Source organism: Cyanistes caeruleus, chromosome 3, assembly GCF_971803275.1.
Source record: "Cyanistes caeruleus chromosome 3, bCyaCae1.hap1.1, whole genome shotgun sequence".
Taxonomy (NCBI): Eukaryota; Metazoa; Chordata; class Aves; order Passeriformes; family Paridae; genus Cyanistes; species Cyanistes caeruleus.
In genome coordinates this window covers 87,653,832-87,671,663 of record NC_141703.1, presented here as the reverse complement: position 1 = coordinate 87,671,663, position 17,832 = coordinate 87,653,832, and the positions used below count along the sequence as shown (strand labels likewise).

Here is a 17,832-nt window from a genome sequence, read left to right as displayed (position 1 = left end):
TAAGCTTTATTTGAAAAGCCGTCCTGTGTTGTGTATAGAACTAGGTCTGGAACAGCATCCTGTTACCATCCATGCCCTAATCTGCAAATTATGGAAGATAATCAAGTAGATGCTATTTTCTTCTCCAGGAGTGGCTACTGTAGAAAGCTGAGTAGTCCCACTCCTTTTTTGGGAATATAAATTGGAATATAAATTCCCACATTTCTGGGAATATAAATTAGAAGTTACAAAGGTCTTTGAGAAAGTTCTGATGAAAAGCTAATGCTTGTAGGCTGTGCTTTTGACAGAGATTTGTAAGGCATTGCTAATTTTCTTGACCTACATAGTATCCCACAGAGAGCAGATGAATAAATTGTACTATTAAAGTAGAAGATCGTAAGTTTGTCACCGCAGTGGCATCTGTATTAATTCACTGTCTGAACTAAAGGCTTGATTTTTAGATCAGAATAAACAAAGGTAGAAGCAGCAAGCTTAAACAAAGGTGTGGTGATCTGTCCGTCTTACTTTGCTCCCCATTCTTCCTTTGCAGATCCGCTGTCTGTGTCTCCTGCCAAGTGGGCAGAAGAATACCTAGAGCAGTCAGAGGAGAAACTGTGGCTTGGGGAATCGGAAGATCAGTCTTTGGCAGATAAATGGTGAGTCTGACTTCTCAAGGCTAGCTGTTGCTGCTAGGTACTTGGGTGGGTGAAGTTTGGAAAGGTGATAGAAATCTGCTATGGCCTGGATGCTTTTGAGTAATTTAACTTAGACTGGTGTTCTCAGGCCTGTTTCAGAGAAAGGAGGAAACAGTGCTTGCAAGCTGAAGTTATTAAGCGAGTGTAGCTTTTCTGTTCTCTAGTTCCAGGAAGATATCTCGTTCCAGATATCATGTAAGCTAACTTAATCTCATTCTTGAGGCAAAACTCCTTAAAGTCACATCAGGGGTGAGTTCAGGAACTTTTTTTCTGCAACAGATGCTTTTTCCTAGACTCTACTAGTTGTAAACTTTCATCATGGGATTATTCCTGTCTGACAAACCACTTCCAGCCTTTCCTTGACATATTTCTAGGTTCAGCTTTCTACATATTATTTTAATGCATTTTTTTGTGGTAGATTAAAGATGGCTCATCTCTCTATAGGTATCTGTTGAGTACAATCAAGTTTTTCAGTTAAAGAAGCAGAACACAAAAGCAATTTGGGCTTCTAAGATCTTCCCTTACAAAAATTTTGGATATTTGGATTCTCATTCCACCTGGCTCCTGCCTTCTCTGATAGCTTTCTGCAAATAATGGGCATTCATGAGTGATTGCCACCAGTTCCAAAGACTTTGCCAAGACTGAATGTAGTGATAACACCTAGAACTGGTTCTATCCTGCTGTAAGCCAGACAAGACATACTGAGTTGTGTCTTTGCTGTGAGCCCTCAGTCCTCTGCAGAGCTGATGCTTTTCCAAGGCACTGTTTTCCTCTTCAGTGGGCATGACCTACTTTCTTTGTTCCTGGATATATGACCTTGTTTCTGGTAGAGCTAAAACTTGCAATGTCTGATGGCATGTGAGCTTGGCAAGGAATCCACACTGCTCTGCAGAACTGTGCTGACTGTAATTGTTTAATAATGATGCTGTTTTTGTTAGTCACTTGCACTGCTAACATAGTAGTAATTTTGAATTTTTACAGATGGATAATCTCGAAATCTTATCTGGTACTGAATCACTGAGGAGAAACCCAGATCTTTGAGGAGGAATTGTATCCCTTAATACTGTTCTCTGTTCCATTGTGTAGACTTTTGTTAGTGAAAGAGTTCACTGGTGCCTGGTATCAGACTGTCTCTTTCCCTTTTACTGCCTTGGAATACAGGTATGAGGAATACCAACCTGAGGATGACCTTAAGAAAACTGTTACTGATTTCCTCTCCAAAGTGGATGATCCGAAACTCAAGAATACTGAGGTGAGAAATCTGACTGGGGCCGAGATTAATTATTACTGTGAATTAGTAATTACATAATTAGTCATAATTATATTGCTGTGAGTAAAGGGTGTGGGGAATTGAGAAGGGTGAAGATAGTAAAGGAATAAAGCCTCCTGTTGTCCCGTGTTTTCATTTCTCCCCTGATTCCTGGGAGTTGAGCCTGACAATTCACTTTAGATGTTACCCATCTCCACTCTTGTGAAGTCCGGTCCTTCCCTCCTTTCTGGGCCTTTTGTGCTCGCTTTGCAGAGAGAAGCCCTCTTAGTGAAGGAGGGGGGCATGGGCTGAGGGCTTGTGGGCACAGCATCTGCCCAGCTCCACCCTTGTTTCGTTTCTCTGCCGCAGTTCCTAAAGTTTGTCCGCCAGATCGGAGATGGGAGGGTATCGATCGAAGCTAATCAGGTGACCCACAGAGACCAAGATCAGGCAGAGCAATGGGCAGCTGAGTTTATACAGCAGCAGGTAGGAGCCCCAGGCCTGTATGCTCTGAAGGAAGAAAGCATTTTGCCACAGTGCACAGTCTGGGAGCAAAGGAAAATGGCAAGTCCAGCTCTCAGCAGTGCTGAGGGAAGACAAGGGAGGGGCTGTTGGGCTCTTAGCAGAGTCTAGCCAGAAGCTGGGAATGTATTTGGACAGTTCGAGTTTTCTCATCTCCCACAGCATCTGTGAGGAAGAGGAGATTCAGATTAATTCGTTTCTACTTCGTAGGCCATCAGTTCTTGCTGATGGGGGAGGAAGGGTCATTACAGACCCTCCTGCTGTTTTGGGATGTGCCCTGAGGTTGCCAAATTCTAAAAAGAAAGGTGTGTTTCTGTTTCCAAACTCCCAGGGGGCATCCGATGCCTGGGTGGATCAATTTGCGCGATCTGGGAACATGTCAACTCTTGATACGGAATTTGAGCAGGCAAAGGCTGCTGTGGAGGTAAAGCTGGCTGAGAAGGAGGGCTGGGGTGCCAACTGAGAGCCCATGGTAGGGTTACCTCTCTCCTTTGCATGCTCTGAGGAGGGCTGGAAACATTCAGGAGGAAATTCTCTGGCATGTATGTAGACCTCAGTTTGTGCCTGAGGTACTCCAGTCACACTTTGTTCTCGCTTCAGTCAGATGTGGAGTTCTGGGACAAACTCCAGGCAGAATGTGAGGAGATGGCCAAGAGAGATGCAGAGGCTCACCCTTGGCTCTCTGAATATGAAGACCTCAGCTCCTCATCGTACGACAAGGTAGGGGAGAGCAGGGTCTCTCAGCCCTAGCACTGTGGTGGGCTGCCCTGGGGAGACTGACAGTGTGTCTGCCTCGCTCTGAGCTCCACAGACCCTAAATGCTGCTGGGATTCCTTCTCACGCTGATGCTTGGCTGTCACACCCTTATCCCGGATCAGCTAGGGGTTAAATACTGTTTCCACTTGTGCTTGTCTGAAAATGCTGTCTGGTTCTTGTCCAGCACCAAATACCAGTGAATACACGGGTTCTTTGCAAAGAGTTCAAGTGTTGTGTCTCCAGCCCTGCTCCTCTCCCCCATTCCCCTCCAAGCTAACAAGATCCATGATAAATGTTTTGTCTCTCTAGCAACTTACTCCAGGTCTGGTTTGGAGGATTTTTCCAGAACAGAGGCTGGAAGAACCACCCTTGTTCTCTGATCTGCTACAAATTAGCAATGAGGATGTGGTGCTGGCTAGTCTGCAGCTTGAGTGTTCCTGATGCAGCAGGGCTGTGCTGTGCTGTGCTCTTCTCCCTAAGCCTGTCTCCTGGCTTTAGCCTCTGTGTGTCTGTCTGTCCTGCTAGGGTTACCAGTTCGAGGAAGACAATCCCATGAGGGATCACCCGGATGCATTTGCAGAGGGGCGGAAGCGCTTGGAGGAAGGTGACCTCCCCAATGCTGTCCTGCTCTTTGAGGCCGCAGTGCAACAGAAGCCAGATCATATGGAGGTGAGTGGCAGCAGAGATGATGGGCTGAGCTGTTAGGGCAGGTGTAGAAGACTCCCTTCAGTGTCAGGACCTGTGCAGGGTGTATGGAAACACCTCATTTTTTTGCGGCTCTGAGTTTGTAGCTCATGTGTGTGAGCCCTCAGGGAGCCTCTGAGGGAGGAGGTTTCCAACTTAAGGTCAGTTACAGGAAGCACAAAGCCGTCTGGCCCATAGCTGTGAGAGCACATGAGACTATGCATAGAGCCAAGGCAAGGAGTTCTCATTCTCAAGTTGCTTCTGTGAAAGTCTTTATTGGCATTGTAAGTTTGGAGGAGCTTATGATGGATCACTGCTTTCTGTATCTGTATTAAAATCTAATTCTGAGAAGCTCATAAGACTGGGGTTCTGACTAAGTCTTTCCTCTAAGTGCTAGGAAAAGATGTGACCCAAAAGGGTTGGGTGTTTTCACAGACTTAATTGAAGTTGTGGGCCAAAGAAGGATTTTTACACTGAAGACAGAGTTCCAGCTCCTTCTTAAGTGAATACTTTTTTCCATAAATCACCTCAGCTTCTGCAGGATGAATTGAGAAATGGAATAGCCTGTGTGCCTTTTTCCAGGGGTAGAGGACATGGATATTCTCAGGAAGAATGCAAATATACTCATGTGGTGCCTTGCTGGAGTGCCTGCCTCAAGGATCCAGGGCCACTGAATTTTCAGCATGTCTTGTTCAAGCCCTGCTAATTATATATGACTGGACATACATAATTTGATTACCCTGAGAATTAGAGAGTGACATTTTGCAGCAGACATTCTTGGCTTCTGGGAATAGCCATCTAACTTTCTAGGGTACTGGTAATAGGTGAGAAGTAAGCAGAAGGTTTGAAGACCGGCTTTAACTTTCAACTGGTCAAAAAGTGTTAATGCCCTTCTAGAACTGTTGCTTTTTTTTCATAGGCAATGTGAGCTGCAGGCTGAGCATGATGGAGAGGTAGTTGAAACCATAGGGGAAGAAAGCTTGGGCCATTTCTGGCTAGCTGTATTGGAAACGTTCTGAATTCTTCAGGGAAGAAATCTTGGGCCAGTTCTGGCTAGCTGTATTAAAAACATTGTGAATTCTTCTACTGTGACTGCAAAAAGTAGAGAAGAAGTCAAGACTTCACAAATGGTACAGTGATCAAATAGACATGAACAATTGTTCTGAAGGAAATGTCATGTTTGCTTTGGTCCAAGTCACAACTCTACCTTGAATCTCATCAGCTCTTCTGCTGGCAGAACACTGCAGTTATCACTGGTCAGCTCTGCTTGAATTGTAGCTAGCTATGTATTGTGAGGCATGAGAGATTCAAGGGAGTAGATTGCCTTCTGCAGGGTTTCTGTGTCTTTGCTAATGAGACAGTTTCCTTCCTTGGGGCAGCAGATACCTCATTTTGTGACTTACATTCAAAAAGCAGGTACATCATGCTGACAATCCCATCATCTAGCCCATTTTAGAGCCAGGGGTGCGGCTATCAACATAAAGTGAACAGATACTTTGGATTTAGTGCCTAGTTAAGTATTCCTTATATCAGCTGCTTGGAGGTGGGAGTCGTTTTCATGTACTGGTGTCATGATGATTGGAAATTCAGTAAAATTAACAGTGCTTCTACTTTCAGGTCTGAAAGTCAACTCTCCAAGGTTACTACTTGCTAGTGGACCACTGCACAAGTACATACAGCTGCCTGCCTCGGGGGTCTCCTTATTGTTAGCACTGCTGCTATGCCATTTTGTTCTTGGGAAATAGGAGATCTGCATTTTCCTCCTTCCTCTGCATTTTGACTACAGTTAGAAGTTAAAAGTGGAGATTCTGTGATTTAAAAGTGTAAAACTACCAGCAGTTGCTTAATGATAGATTTCCAGGTAGACATTCACTTCTGTTCACTATAACAATGCCAGTTTTATTGTCTTTGAGGACCTATGTGCCATGACATCTGTTTATCTTTTGAGAGGAACTTACACCTGTGGCTAATGTGTAATACTTTGGTCTATTTGATCGCACCCTGAAACTGTGCAGGCTAATATACTGGATTTAATCTCTATGTTTGTGGCTTATTGGCTGTTTTTTCCCCTCTGTAAGTCTGACTTTGTACATCTGTCTTCTCCAGGCCTGGCAATATCTGGGAACCACCCAAGCAGAGAATGAACAGGAGCTTTTGGCGATCAGTGCCCTCAGACAGTGAGTGTTGCAGCAGAGCTGCTGAGCATGGTTCCTTGTTGGGTTTAGTGCCACAAGGCCCATATGGCTGTCACGGGGTGCTGTGTCTTGATTGTGTTACCTCCTGTGTCTGTGTGTTTCCTGCACTGATTTAATGCTGCATTCACTTTTTTCTGTGCCCTGCAGGTGCCTGGAGCTGCAGCCTGGGAACCTCACAGCACTTATGGCTTTAGCAGTCAGCTTCACCAATGAGTCCCTGCAGAAGCAGGCGTGTGAGACCCTGCGGGACTGGCTGCGCCATAAACCGGACTACGCCCACCTGTTGAACAAGGAACCAGAGGAGAGTGTCTCGGGGACAAACCTGGGGCCTTCCAAGCGTGTCCTAAGTTCCCTGCTCTCTGAGTGAGTTATGGTTACAAATTCCAGCCTTCAGCTGAAAAGCTTCTTGCAGGGCTCAGCCTGGTCCAGGCAGGGGCAGAGTGAGCAACCCGAGGCCGACTCTCTCCACACTACACCAATATCCTGTTCTGTGCTTTTCCAGCTCGCTGTTCATGGAGGTGAAAGAGCTGTTCTTAGCAGCTGTGCGCAGCAACCCCTCAGCTGTGGATCCTGATGTCCAGTGTGGCCTGGGTGTCCTTTTCAACCTCAGTGGCGAGTACGAGAAGGCAGTGGATTGCTTCAGTGCCGCACTCAGTGTGCGCCCCAATGTAAGAAAAGGACAGACTGGGGGTGCTGGAGGCACTTGGAGGTTTATGGGTGAGGGTTTGGGTGGAGATGCTGCATGTATGAGAGGTGCTTTTTTGGAGTGAAGGAATAAGACAGATGTATGGGAAAGGGGGGGGTTGGCTTGGAGCTTAAAGAGATCCAGTTCATCTCAGCCCTTTCTCTGTGCCCCTTTCTCCAGGACCACCTCCTGTGGAACAAGCTGGGCGCCACCCTGGCCAATGGGAATCGGAGTGAAGAAGCTGTGGCCGCGTATCGTCGGGCACTGGAGCTCCAGCCAGGATACATCCGCTCTCGCTACAACCTGGGCATCAGCTGCATCAACTTGGGCGCCCACCGGTGAGCACAGGATGGGCAGCTCTGCTGGGACCTGCAAGTTTGTGTGTGTTTGTGGGAGACAGACTGACATGGCTTACGAGGGCAGGGCCTCACTGCCTGCAGCCTTCTCTCGGCATAGCGGGGAGCAGAGCGAGGGTGTGGACTCTGCCCAGAGATCCAAGTGTCGTGCAGTTACAGGTGGAGTAGAGGCCATCTGGACTCCTGATACTTCTAGAGGGAAAAGGGGGACCTCAGGTTCTGCGTAGGATCTAGTGAAGAGGAGGAAATTGTTTTGGAGGGGAAATACTTTAGAAGCAAATGGGGAAGGGAGCGTGAGATGTACCATCTTTTTCACCAAGCACGTGTGTGTTCTCCTGTTGACAGTGAGGCTGTGGAGCACTTCCTGGAGGCTTTGCACATGCAGCAGAAGAGCCGAGGTCCGCGGGGCCAGCAAGGAGCTATGTCTGACAACATCTGGAGCACCCTGCGCATGGCCCTCTCCATGCTGGGGCAGAGTGACCTGTATGGGGCAGCTGATGCCCGTGACCTGCCCACACTGCTGCAGGCCTTTGGCCTCCAGCAGTGACTCTGGGATAGGCTTCCCTGCGAGTGCAGCGGTTGCCTAGCCCAGCAGTGAATGCCCTTTCTTAGGGAGAAAATGTTCACAAGGGTTCACACACATCTTTGCCCTGGTAGGGCAGATCATTGGCAACTGTTAATTTTTAAGTACCCTCCCCTGGTGAAGTGTGCAACTTCCCCAGCCTGTCTGTTGTGGCCTGAGCATTTCTGAACGGTTCACCTTATCACCTTCATGACGACTGACACTGCTGGTTCACAGATGATCAAAGTGGGGAAGACAGCAGCATCCTGCCCTCTTGCCAGACTGCATTTGCAGTGGTGCCCAGCTTGGCTGTGAGACCTTAGTTATGAGAGCCATTCCACAGACTGCCTGCAAGGGTGTGTCTTGAGTTCAGGCTGCTCTGGAGGGGTGGGATTGCTGTTTCACCCAAAAGGGTGAAAATTTGTGGAGTTTGAGCATGATTCCCCATGTATGTGCTTGCATGTGTGTCTATGTGGGTTGCTAGGGAAAACTGGGGCAGTAGTCCCCTTTTCTGGCCACTGGTAACTTCATGGTACAGCCAGATGCTACTTTCTCACTGTCTCTTCATGAATCTTTTAGGACAAGAGTATTGTACTGATGGTGGGGACATGGCTGGAGGCCCTTACCCTGTTCAGGGTAAGGGGAGATCCCAGAGTTCAGGCTTGAGAGAAGGTGATAGGAATAAAAGTCTAAAATGTAACCTCTCCCAAAAGACGGTGGGTAAAGGGGTCAGGTCTTAATTTTCTCTTGCTCATGTATCATTGGTTTCCTTTGTGCAAAAGTCCCCATCTTGTGTGTAACTGAATCTTGTTAATTATAAATATCTGTATATGATTCTATTGGGGAAAATGTTTTTTAATTGTAAAATATTTTGTATAATAAAGGTATAAGCCCACTGCTTTTCAAACAATAGATTAGATTCTCTGTTCCTGTCTCTTCTTTTGACACAGGTTTTGCTTTATTGAAAGCTTGCATGCAGATGAAGCTTAAAGGACCTCATTTTGCTGTAGCCCCAGGCTTCAATTTGATGAGCCAGCAGAAGAGCCTCCCTATGCCAAAAGCTCTCTTTTTTTCTTGCTCAGGTTTGGAGGTCAGTGATGCACTTTTTTTTCATCATCTGGCCCTCTGCAGTGAGGGAAGTCATGTTACATTTTATTACCCTTTAAGGAATTTGACTGCTGCAGTAGTCATGGCTGGGGGCTTAAGCAGGATGTGCTGCCCCTTCCTGTTCAGTCAGGCACCTGTTTCTTCATACCTCAGCCTTGCAGGCTTGTTTTTCTCTTGCTGCTGGAGCAGAAGGTGTGTGCAGAGAATAGTATTTGCTGTATATTTTCTGAGCTTTATTTTCCCCTGTATCTCCCATCCATCCCTGTGGCACTGAGACACCTACATGCACTGTTCTGGGACTGCTGTAGTGCATGCAAAACAATTTGCTGAAAGTTTTGCTGTCTGAAAGGAAGTTAAATGCTACTTCTGTGTCCTTCTCACCCACACTGCTGGTCAGAGATGTCTTTTGGTTTTTACTTACCTCAGTCAGCGATATTCTAAGTCAGATTCTTGGTGGAAGAAAGCATTAATGCCTGTGCTGTGTTTCACTTGCTGTCTAGCTGTTCTCCCTTCCCCATTTCTCTGCTGTTGTTCTCACCACTGATTTCCTTTGCATCTTTGGTGCACCACATTCCTCTCTGTTCATATTCCCATTACTATTGCTTGGTCTTCCCTTTTTCTCATCCTCAGATATCATTAGTGCTTCTCACCTAGGTTTCCTAGTTGCCTCAATTTCTCTTGCAATGTCACTTAACTTCTTGACTTTGTGTTGGTGTCCTTCCACATCCCACATTTCCCCCTGTCCCTGCAGGTAGGTTGGCTGTTACCATTTGTTCACTTTCTCTGGAAATTGTTCTCACTTTCTTCCCCCTGTCCCTGTTAAATTATCTCAGAGTATCTCTGCTATACCTTTTGCTGAGGCTGAACCTTCACCTAAGCACCAGTCCCTGTTTAGTCTCCCAGGGCTGGGTGAAGATTGAGTTGCCTGTGTCCAGGTCCTGTGTGACTGCCCTGTTAAGAGCTGCCTTTGGGAGTGGGGTGTTGATGCAATGAACCCCAGCTGGCTGACTGGGTCTGCACTCTGGTGCCAGTGCTCAGTTTTTGTCTGCACTCTGCAGCCCTGTGTCTGGTGTCCAAACCCAGCTTGTGCCAGTGCTCTCTGTATGCATCATGATCCTAGTTTGCATATCCAGACACATCCATGTTTTCTGTCACCAAGCCCAGTTGCACAGCAGGGGTGGCTAGCAGGTACCAAACATTTTAGATTCATGTAGAGGCAGGGAGGGATGTTTGTGTGTCCCTAATCCAACCCCCTGCTCACAGCAGGCCTAACCCTAATGGTAGGCTGGGGAGTTGAAGGCCCTAGAAATGATTGTGCTCTCCAATTTTTTCACCTCTCCCAGTGCACAGAATGCTGGCAGGGCCTATCACCACTGAAAATTTGTAAGAGATCGCAGCACGACCGTTACCAAATTCTTGGGCTTACAGCACACTAACCTTTTACAGAGCCATGAGTGAATGGTCAAATAGGATAGTTCAGTACATGTTTTTTGACCCAAGTTTCTTCATATGTTTCTGCTGTATTTCTTCCTTCAGTATCTTATTTATTTGCTGCTTAAGACCTCAGGAAGCCATAGAATCTCCTGGTGATGTCTTTACTACCCAGCCAGAAAAGGAAAATGTGCTTTCAGGTCCTTACACCTCTAGCCACAGTGCTCCTCATTAGCTTCCATCCTTGTTGAGGAAGTGGTTGTGCTGTCATTGTTTATTCTGCTTCACCATTGCAGTTTCCTCTCTTGAACTGATGAACCTCATTATGATTCTGAGTTTTCTTGAGTTGCAAACCTCTGAGTTCAAGTTTTGGCTCCCAGGCTCTTACCTGTTGTGCCTGTGTGTGCTGAGGTCTCTCTGGTTCTGGAAGGTGTTCGGACCAATCCTTCTCTAGGGGAATGCTCTAGGGGTGGTGACCTGCTGTGAGTCTTCATGGAAGGAGCATCAGGCAAGCAGATTGTGGCTACTCTCATATTCTCTAGGAATCTGCTGTTTGAAATACTGTCTGACTCAGAAGTTGCATTGGAATATTTGTTTTAGAGCCTTTGGTGAAGTTTTTCTCTGCCTGTGACTTGTTGATTTTTAAACCACATGGTGCCTTTGGTCTCTATGATGTTTTGTGGATGCAAGCAAGAACTTTATCTAAATTCCTAAAGTATTTTCTTCTGTGTTTTAAGCCCGCTCTCTCTTCCTTTCTGGTCTCCTACTTTAGTTTCTGAAAGAAATGGCAAATAAAATGGTCCTGTTACATTCCAGGTGTCCCTAGGGAGAACCCTTTTCCCTAGCTCTGTACCTCACTTCCATATCTTTTCTATTTTTACTGTATTCTTGCCAGTACTTCCCTCATGCCCTAGCCTGCCTCAGAGCCCTGACCGGACACACTGCCACTTTCTCTCCTCTGCGTTGGCCCCTGCTGCTTGGAAGTCTTTTGGCAGGCAAGGAAGGACTGAAAGCTGGCCAGCAGCTCTCTCACCTGCAGCAGCCGAGTGGCACCAGAGACAGGCTCGCCAGACAGGCCTCATTGCCAGAGCAGATTCTGGCAGCTTCTCTACATCGTGGTCCCTTGCTCATGTCGGAGTGTTCCTTTGCACCCACAAGGGAGAAGAGAAACTTTTCTGTCACTGCTATGTTGAATATGGCAAAGCATTCTTTAATATTTTATGATGCTTTTTAGGTGTGTATTTTGAGAAGTTTAAAATTCTAAAACCCTGTACCTGGCCACGACTTCAGCAGGTGTTGTAGGTGCAGAGATCCCCTGAAAAGTTTGATGCCCGGTGGGTTGGGTCTTTTCTGAAGCGTTTCCATTGCATTTCTGAAACAGAAGTGACACCTAGTGTTGAGTCGAGGGCAGGTCCGTGTCTGTCACACGTGCTTGGATGGGGACACTAAAGGGTTTAGGAGCACAGCTTGCTAATTAAACACCGAAGGAACAAAAATGATGGATGAATTTTCTAAACGTGCAGCTGTAGACGCAAAATGTGGTGCTGGAAAGCTAAGGCCTTTTGTGATGCCTTCCCCTGGCTTCTCCCCACTGCTGACCATGGGTCTTTGTGTTCCTGGAGTCCAGCTTAGCAACTATTCCATGGAAAACTATTTGTACATTTATTAAAAAAACCCCAAAATCAACCCAGATGGTTTTCTGACATTTTGAACTAGCAGTTATTCACAGATAACCTGTTGCCTTTCCCTTCATCTGGGAGGAGGAGACTTGGGAAAGGAAATAATAGTTAGGAAATATCTTCACTTTGCTTTCTGACATCTGTGTGTTGTGAAGTGGGGCTTAGAAGGCTTTTGTCAGTCTGTATTTGCTGTGCCTGTTTCCAGCACTGTTTCTTTGGAGCTTACTCCCAGTGTTGTGACTGAATATGCAGCACTCATCCAGTAGGATTCTATCATCTCTCTTTTTGCTGAAAAAGTGGTGTTCAGTTTGCTGTACTGAAGAGTAGCAATTGAGAAGTGCACCAAGCAGAGGAAAGCAAAAAAAGGGGGGTTTGTGGAAGATACATGCTAGGCAAAAAAAGGGTCTATTTTTTCCCCCCTGAAGGGTTTGGTGGGGAACGCATTTATTAGCATGTAGGCTGCTCTTAGTTTTGGGTTCTGTGGTCCAGTGGCATGTTCCTAGGTTGCAATTTTGGGGGCTGCAATTTTGCTTGAGAAACAGAAGTTGGAGAGTGAAAAGTGGGAAAGAAACTTTGTTTCTGTGACGAAGCATTACATTACTAGGACTAACAACTTCTGAATGAGAAAACCCAAAAAACCACCCTCTCCAACCACAAAACCCCCTCCAAAATAAAGGAACCAGTGTTCTGCTGCCTTGAGTCCAAAACTACCAGACAAAAACAGCAAGCAGGAATTGGTTGGGGTATACTTCATGTGTGATTTTATTGCTTTTTAATCCTCTTGTTTTAAAGTAAGGCGTAAAAACAGATGAATACTGAGATACAAACAAAGGTATCTGCAGTGATAGAGCAGGATGGGAACACAACAGGATGTGGTGGGTGAAGGAGTTTGTTGTTAATTAGATTTTTCTACCATTTGACCTTTTTCAGCACTGTGAAGTGGGTGCATATGTGACATCCACAGCTTTAAATGAAATTGTTTTAGAAGGGAGGAAGGAAGGAGTTTTATGAAAAAAATGAAAATGTTTTAGTCTCTATTCTTCCCTTGCTGGAGTGTTTTTTGCAATAGAGGAAGAGGGGTTATCCTCCTTCTCTTTTCACTTTTGTCACACACTTTCTGTTTCAGATTTTGAGATACTGCTGCTTCTGCAGGAGGGGCATAAGAGGAATTTTGGGAAACATCGTTTCCCATAAATTTCTTCCACCTGAAGTGTTGTGTCCAGCTCTGGGCACCTCAGCACAATTCTCAGGCCATGGACCAGTTAGAATAAGTTCATAGGAGAGACGTGAAGATGATCAGAGGGCTAGGGCACCTCTCCTCTGAGGAAAGGCTGAGAGAATTGTGGTTGTTCAGCCTGGAGAAGGCTTTGGGGTGACCTTACTGTGGTCTTCTAGTACCCAGAGGGGCTAAAAGAGAGCTGGAGAGGGATGTCTCAACAAGGGCACACAGTGGGAGGACAAGGGGGAATGACTTCAAGCTGAAAGAGGGCAAGTTTAGTTTAGATACTAGGAATTCTTTACTGTGAGAGTAGTAAGAAACAGGAACACAGGAACAGATTTCCCAGAGGAGTTGGGAATTCCCTATCCCCGGAATATTTCAAGGCCAGGTTGGATGGGACTTTGAGCACCTGGTCTAGTGGAAGGTGTCCCTGCCCATGCCAGGGGGGTTGGAATGACCTTTAAGGTCCCTTTCAACCCAAATTGTTCTGTGATCCATAAGGAAAGCAAGCAAACAAACCCAACCCTCAAAGAAAACTCCATAAATATTTCCAATATCAACCCCCCAACCCCACCCTGGGGTGTGGGGCTTTGTTCAGTGACTTCCTTGTGCATAAAGCACCATATAAAATAAGATTAATGACATTAAAATCCATTTAGTTTTCAATCAAATAACACTAGGGACAGATGGTCAATGAGAACCAGGAATTCATTTCTTTCTGTGAACCTGGCAGTGTTTGTACAGAGATCTTTAACCATGTTTTTGTAGTAGCACAGAAAACATGGTAAAGGATTCCATCGTGTATCATTCCATCATACATTGCCTTTTGATTTTCCTGGAGGCCATGAAAAGCCCCACTGCTGGCTTTTGTGCTCTGCAGGGAGTGTGTGGATGGCTTAGGAATTCACTGTTGGCTGCATCACTCTGTACCATAGTTGAGATACACTCAGACTCTGTCTTTGTGATGCCTTCATGGCTCATACATTTGGTCAAAGGCGCTTTCTGTGTCTGCAGGTGCTGAGAAAGTTTGGAATGTTTAGTTCATGATTAATTATGTCATTACACATTATTATTTTTTTTGAGAAACTAAATAATTTAATGAGTAAAACATTAGTAATCTAAGAAGAATGAATGTTGTTCAATAGCAGTGTAAATCCATCCTATTCTAGATTGTTTTAATCCCTCTTTCAAGTGTTCCTCACATTGGGGTGCTCATTCTTCCTCCCTTCTCTTCACCAGACAGTGGACACAATGGTTCAGGAGTGGAATGGGGTTTTCCCCTTTCCAGCAGCACTGAACTGAGGTGCTGGACTCAGGTAGGCTGAGATCACTGTAACACACATCTCCTAAAGGTGTGATTTGCCTGTTCAGAAGAGGGACTTCTCAGCTAGTTGTTGCTAGAAAGTGAGGGCCTGTTTCTCTTCAAAACCCCAAAATTTCAACTTACAAGTTTCAATTGCTCTGCTTTCAACTTCTGCAGAGCTGCGAAATAATGGACCACATGGAAAAAACCCCAAAGCCTCAAGTATTTTTATGCTGGCTTAGTTTTGTGATCTGGCACACCATGGGCTCAGCCAAGCACCAGTGAAGAGATACAGCATGAGGATTTGGCTGGATCTCAAGCTGCTTATTTTGCAGGGATGAACTATCTCCCTTCCCAGCTCCCCATCTTCTCCAGTTACTTCCTACCTGACAGAGCAGGGGTCCCTCAAGTGAATTAATAAAGATCCTATTGCTTTCTCCTGCTGCAGAACAGCTTTCTGGCATGCTAGGCAATGAACCTGTCTGAAAATATATTACAGAGTTAACCTGCAATGAAAAAAAAAATATTGCCACTGCAGCTCTGCCAGAGCATCCTGGCCCTGCTCTCGCAGCTCTTCCTCCCTGTAGCTACTCAAATGGCTACGTAGGTGAGAAGGAAGAAGATAATTAAATAAAACCCTACCTAAATGCCACCTCTGTCAAGTAGGTGTCTCCCAACAAAACCCTTTGGAAAATTAGCATTGTTTACTATATTTGCTTCACTGGTAAAGATAATGTATTCTGCAACAGGCAGAAAAAAATCTACAGCCTATGTATCATAAAGCACTTTGATATTTTTTATTACTATGATTTATCTTCTTCTGGAGGAGAAGGACAAACAAGAACCAAAGTTCTAGGGTTTTATCAGGGGTTTGTGCTTCAACAGACTTTTGACCCAAAGCAATAACACAATTGGTTGTAGGAAGATCAAAATTCAAATAAAATAGTTAATCATTTTTGTTTATTTATTGACCATTTCTCAGTTCTGTCACCTGGGGTGTTGCACAAGACTTCTGTGCAAGTATAAATGCAGGGAGGTGAGATGCCCTTGCCAAAGCGCAGCCCTGCCCTGGAGGAATTGCCCCCAGCTCTCCCCAGCCCTGCAGCTGCCATCAAGGTAAGAGGCACCCTCTGCACAGAGAACTGGAAGGGTTTCTTGGGCAGCTGCAGGGAAATGCAGGGGAAGGGAAGGAGGCTTTAGTGTTGGGCTGAGAGCTGCAGCAGAGCCGTGAGGGTGTGCTGTGTGCATGTGCAGAGCCTGAACCCATCTTGCAGGGCATGAGGAGGAGATGGCTGCTGCTGCAGGACAAACAAACCTTGCCAAGGGAGAGGGTGCAGGGGGCCAGTGGTGCACCGTTGTGAGGGGTGAAAGTGAAGATATTCTACAAATTTATCTTGGTCGTGGGATCCTTATGTTGTATCAGCAAATCGGGTCATTATTCATATTTTTTCTACAGGTAGAAAATAATTATGGTAGTGCTTAATCAATCAGTGAGTCTGAGTTCAGGTCCCCTCAGGTTCCATATATGCTTTCATCACTGTAAAAAAAATACCTGTTCTTAATAAGATAGAGGTTTGTGGGGGTTTTTTTCTATAAAGTGATTTTTTTTTTCTATAAAGTGATTTTTTTTCTATAAGTGATTCAGGTTTTTAAATTATAATGCACATGTCCTTCAGTATTACTATGGCTTTTAATATTACTGGGTATATCTGTCTTTTCCCATCCCTTCTCAGAACCAGCTAGAGGATTGGCTTTTTTGGTCCCGTTTGTTTGCCCTGAAATGTAAATCTTTGCTTCAGTAACTGCTACATGATTTAGAGAGGGAGCTGTTATCATAAATGGCCACTCATTACTATTCCTGCAGCTGTTACTAATAAAGACTGTGGCTTTTTAACTGAACACAGATGACTGTGGGGAATTAGATATGTGTGTTGGTAGTAGTGTTAGGAAAAGACGTTTAAAACCTGAAATTTAGTCTGAGTTAAAGGGTTGATGCTTACAACTTGATTGCTTCTCAGTGTATGTCAAGAGAATAAACCTTTTGATTTCAGTAAAATTCCATATAAAAATAGAAATAAGGTGTTTCAGTGAATTTAAAGTTCATTTCTGCCCTTAAAAAAATAGGGGTTTTCCCCACAATTTTAAATAAAAAAATTCACTTTCTTTTAGAAATTAATTGCATGTCTCACTACTTTTATATTCCATTCTATGTGGCTCAAGAAACCTACTCCAAACAATGAGTGCCAGTTTCTATTATATTTATCAATATTCTAATATTTCTTAACTGCAGTGTCAATTATCAACAGAAAGGTTTATCACTAGTTGTATATTTTATTTTGTTATTATTTAGGGTATACCAATAGGATGATACACAAAATGCTCAGGTATCCCTCACAGGTATACATATTAAATGAAACTGGACTGTTGTGGTGTACAAATCTCATTTTACTTTTTTCCTCCAAATTGAAATTTCTATGTCATGTCCTCACTCTTGCATAGCTGGTGCAATTTTTATCTTCTGCTAAAATTGTTTTACGTTTCCTTTTCACCTTTCGTCTTCTCTGGTTTCCAGCATTTCATGTCCGGTATGTAAAGACCTCTTACAATCATTGCTTGTTTTCTGTTTTTATTTTCTGTAGGCTGCCATCCAACTCCTACAGCAGAAAATCCAAACCACAGAAGCCCTGCTGAGATGGGAAAAATCATTGTTTATGAGCATGCTAACTTCAAGGGCATGTCCAAAGAATTCCACACCAACATTGCCAACCTAAAAGATGCAGATTGGAACGATTGTATCTCCTCAGTGAGAGTAATTGGCCATCCTTGGGTGGCTTATCAGCATGCAGACTATAAAGGACAGTTACTGGTACTGGAGGAGGGCGATCATGACTTCGTTGGTAAAAAGATGAATGATAGGATCAGCTCTCTGCAGGTGATCACTGAAAATCTGCACAATCCCGAGATCACTCTCTACGAACATGCTGATTATCAAGGGAGGAGCAGAGTAATAAGAGAAGCAACCAATCTGTCTAGGGGACATGACAATGACAGCACATCTTCACACAAAGTCCAGAGAGGTGTCTGGCTGCTGTGCGAAAACGGTGATGGAAGTGGATTTCAATACATTGCACGAGAGCATGAGCACCTTCCAAATTACAAGGCCATCAAGTTCAATGACAAGCTTTCCTTCCTGCGTCCCCTGCGCCCTGGCTGTGGCTGTTAGAACACAGATCCTGCAGCCCTGAGAAAAGATGCAGCCCCAGCAAGAAATTTGAGAACTCGTTCTCTCCCTCTGCTTTTGTCACTTTTCCCCCAGCATCACAGGACCACTGAAAGTGAGAGCTCTCCTGCCTCTGCCATTGTCTGTAATCCATTTTGTGTTGGTGCCAATAAAGAATCTTTTGCAATCA

General features: G+C 45.0%; 1 protein-coding gene across 7 annotated transcripts in view; it reads left to right on the top strand.

The window, feature by feature from the left end:
- PEX5 (peroxisomal biogenesis factor 5) overlaps window positions 1-17,832 on the top strand; it is a 24,379-nt gene extending 6,547 nt beyond the window's left edge. For 2 of the 7 annotated variants that reach the window (XM_086882635.1, XM_023939708.2), the window contains 11 exons: window positions 530-635; window positions 1,836-1,926; window positions 2,293-2,409; window positions 2,777-2,869; window positions 3,046-3,165; window positions 3,727-3,870; window positions 5,992-6,062; window positions 6,228-6,443; window positions 6,583-6,748; window positions 6,946-7,103; window positions 7,467-8,595. In XM_086882635.1, coding sequence (XP_086738761.1) covers window positions 530-635; window positions 1,836-1,926; window positions 2,293-2,409; window positions 2,777-2,869; window positions 3,046-3,165; window positions 3,727-3,870; window positions 5,992-6,062; window positions 6,228-6,443; window positions 6,583-6,748; window positions 6,946-7,103; window positions 7,467-7,668 — 1,484 coding nt within the window. In that variant the 3' untranslated portion in view covers window positions 7,669-8,595. Of the gene's footprint in view, window positions 1-529; window positions 636-1,835; window positions 1,927-2,292; window positions 2,410-2,776; window positions 2,870-3,045; window positions 3,166-3,726; window positions 3,871-5,991; window positions 6,063-6,227; window positions 6,444-6,582; window positions 6,749-6,945; window positions 7,104-7,466; window positions 8,774-15,404; window positions 15,539-17,061 lie in introns of those variants that run through there. The other 5 variants (XM_086882632.1, XM_086882634.1, XM_086882628.1 and 2 more) reach the window with 4 other exon arrangements.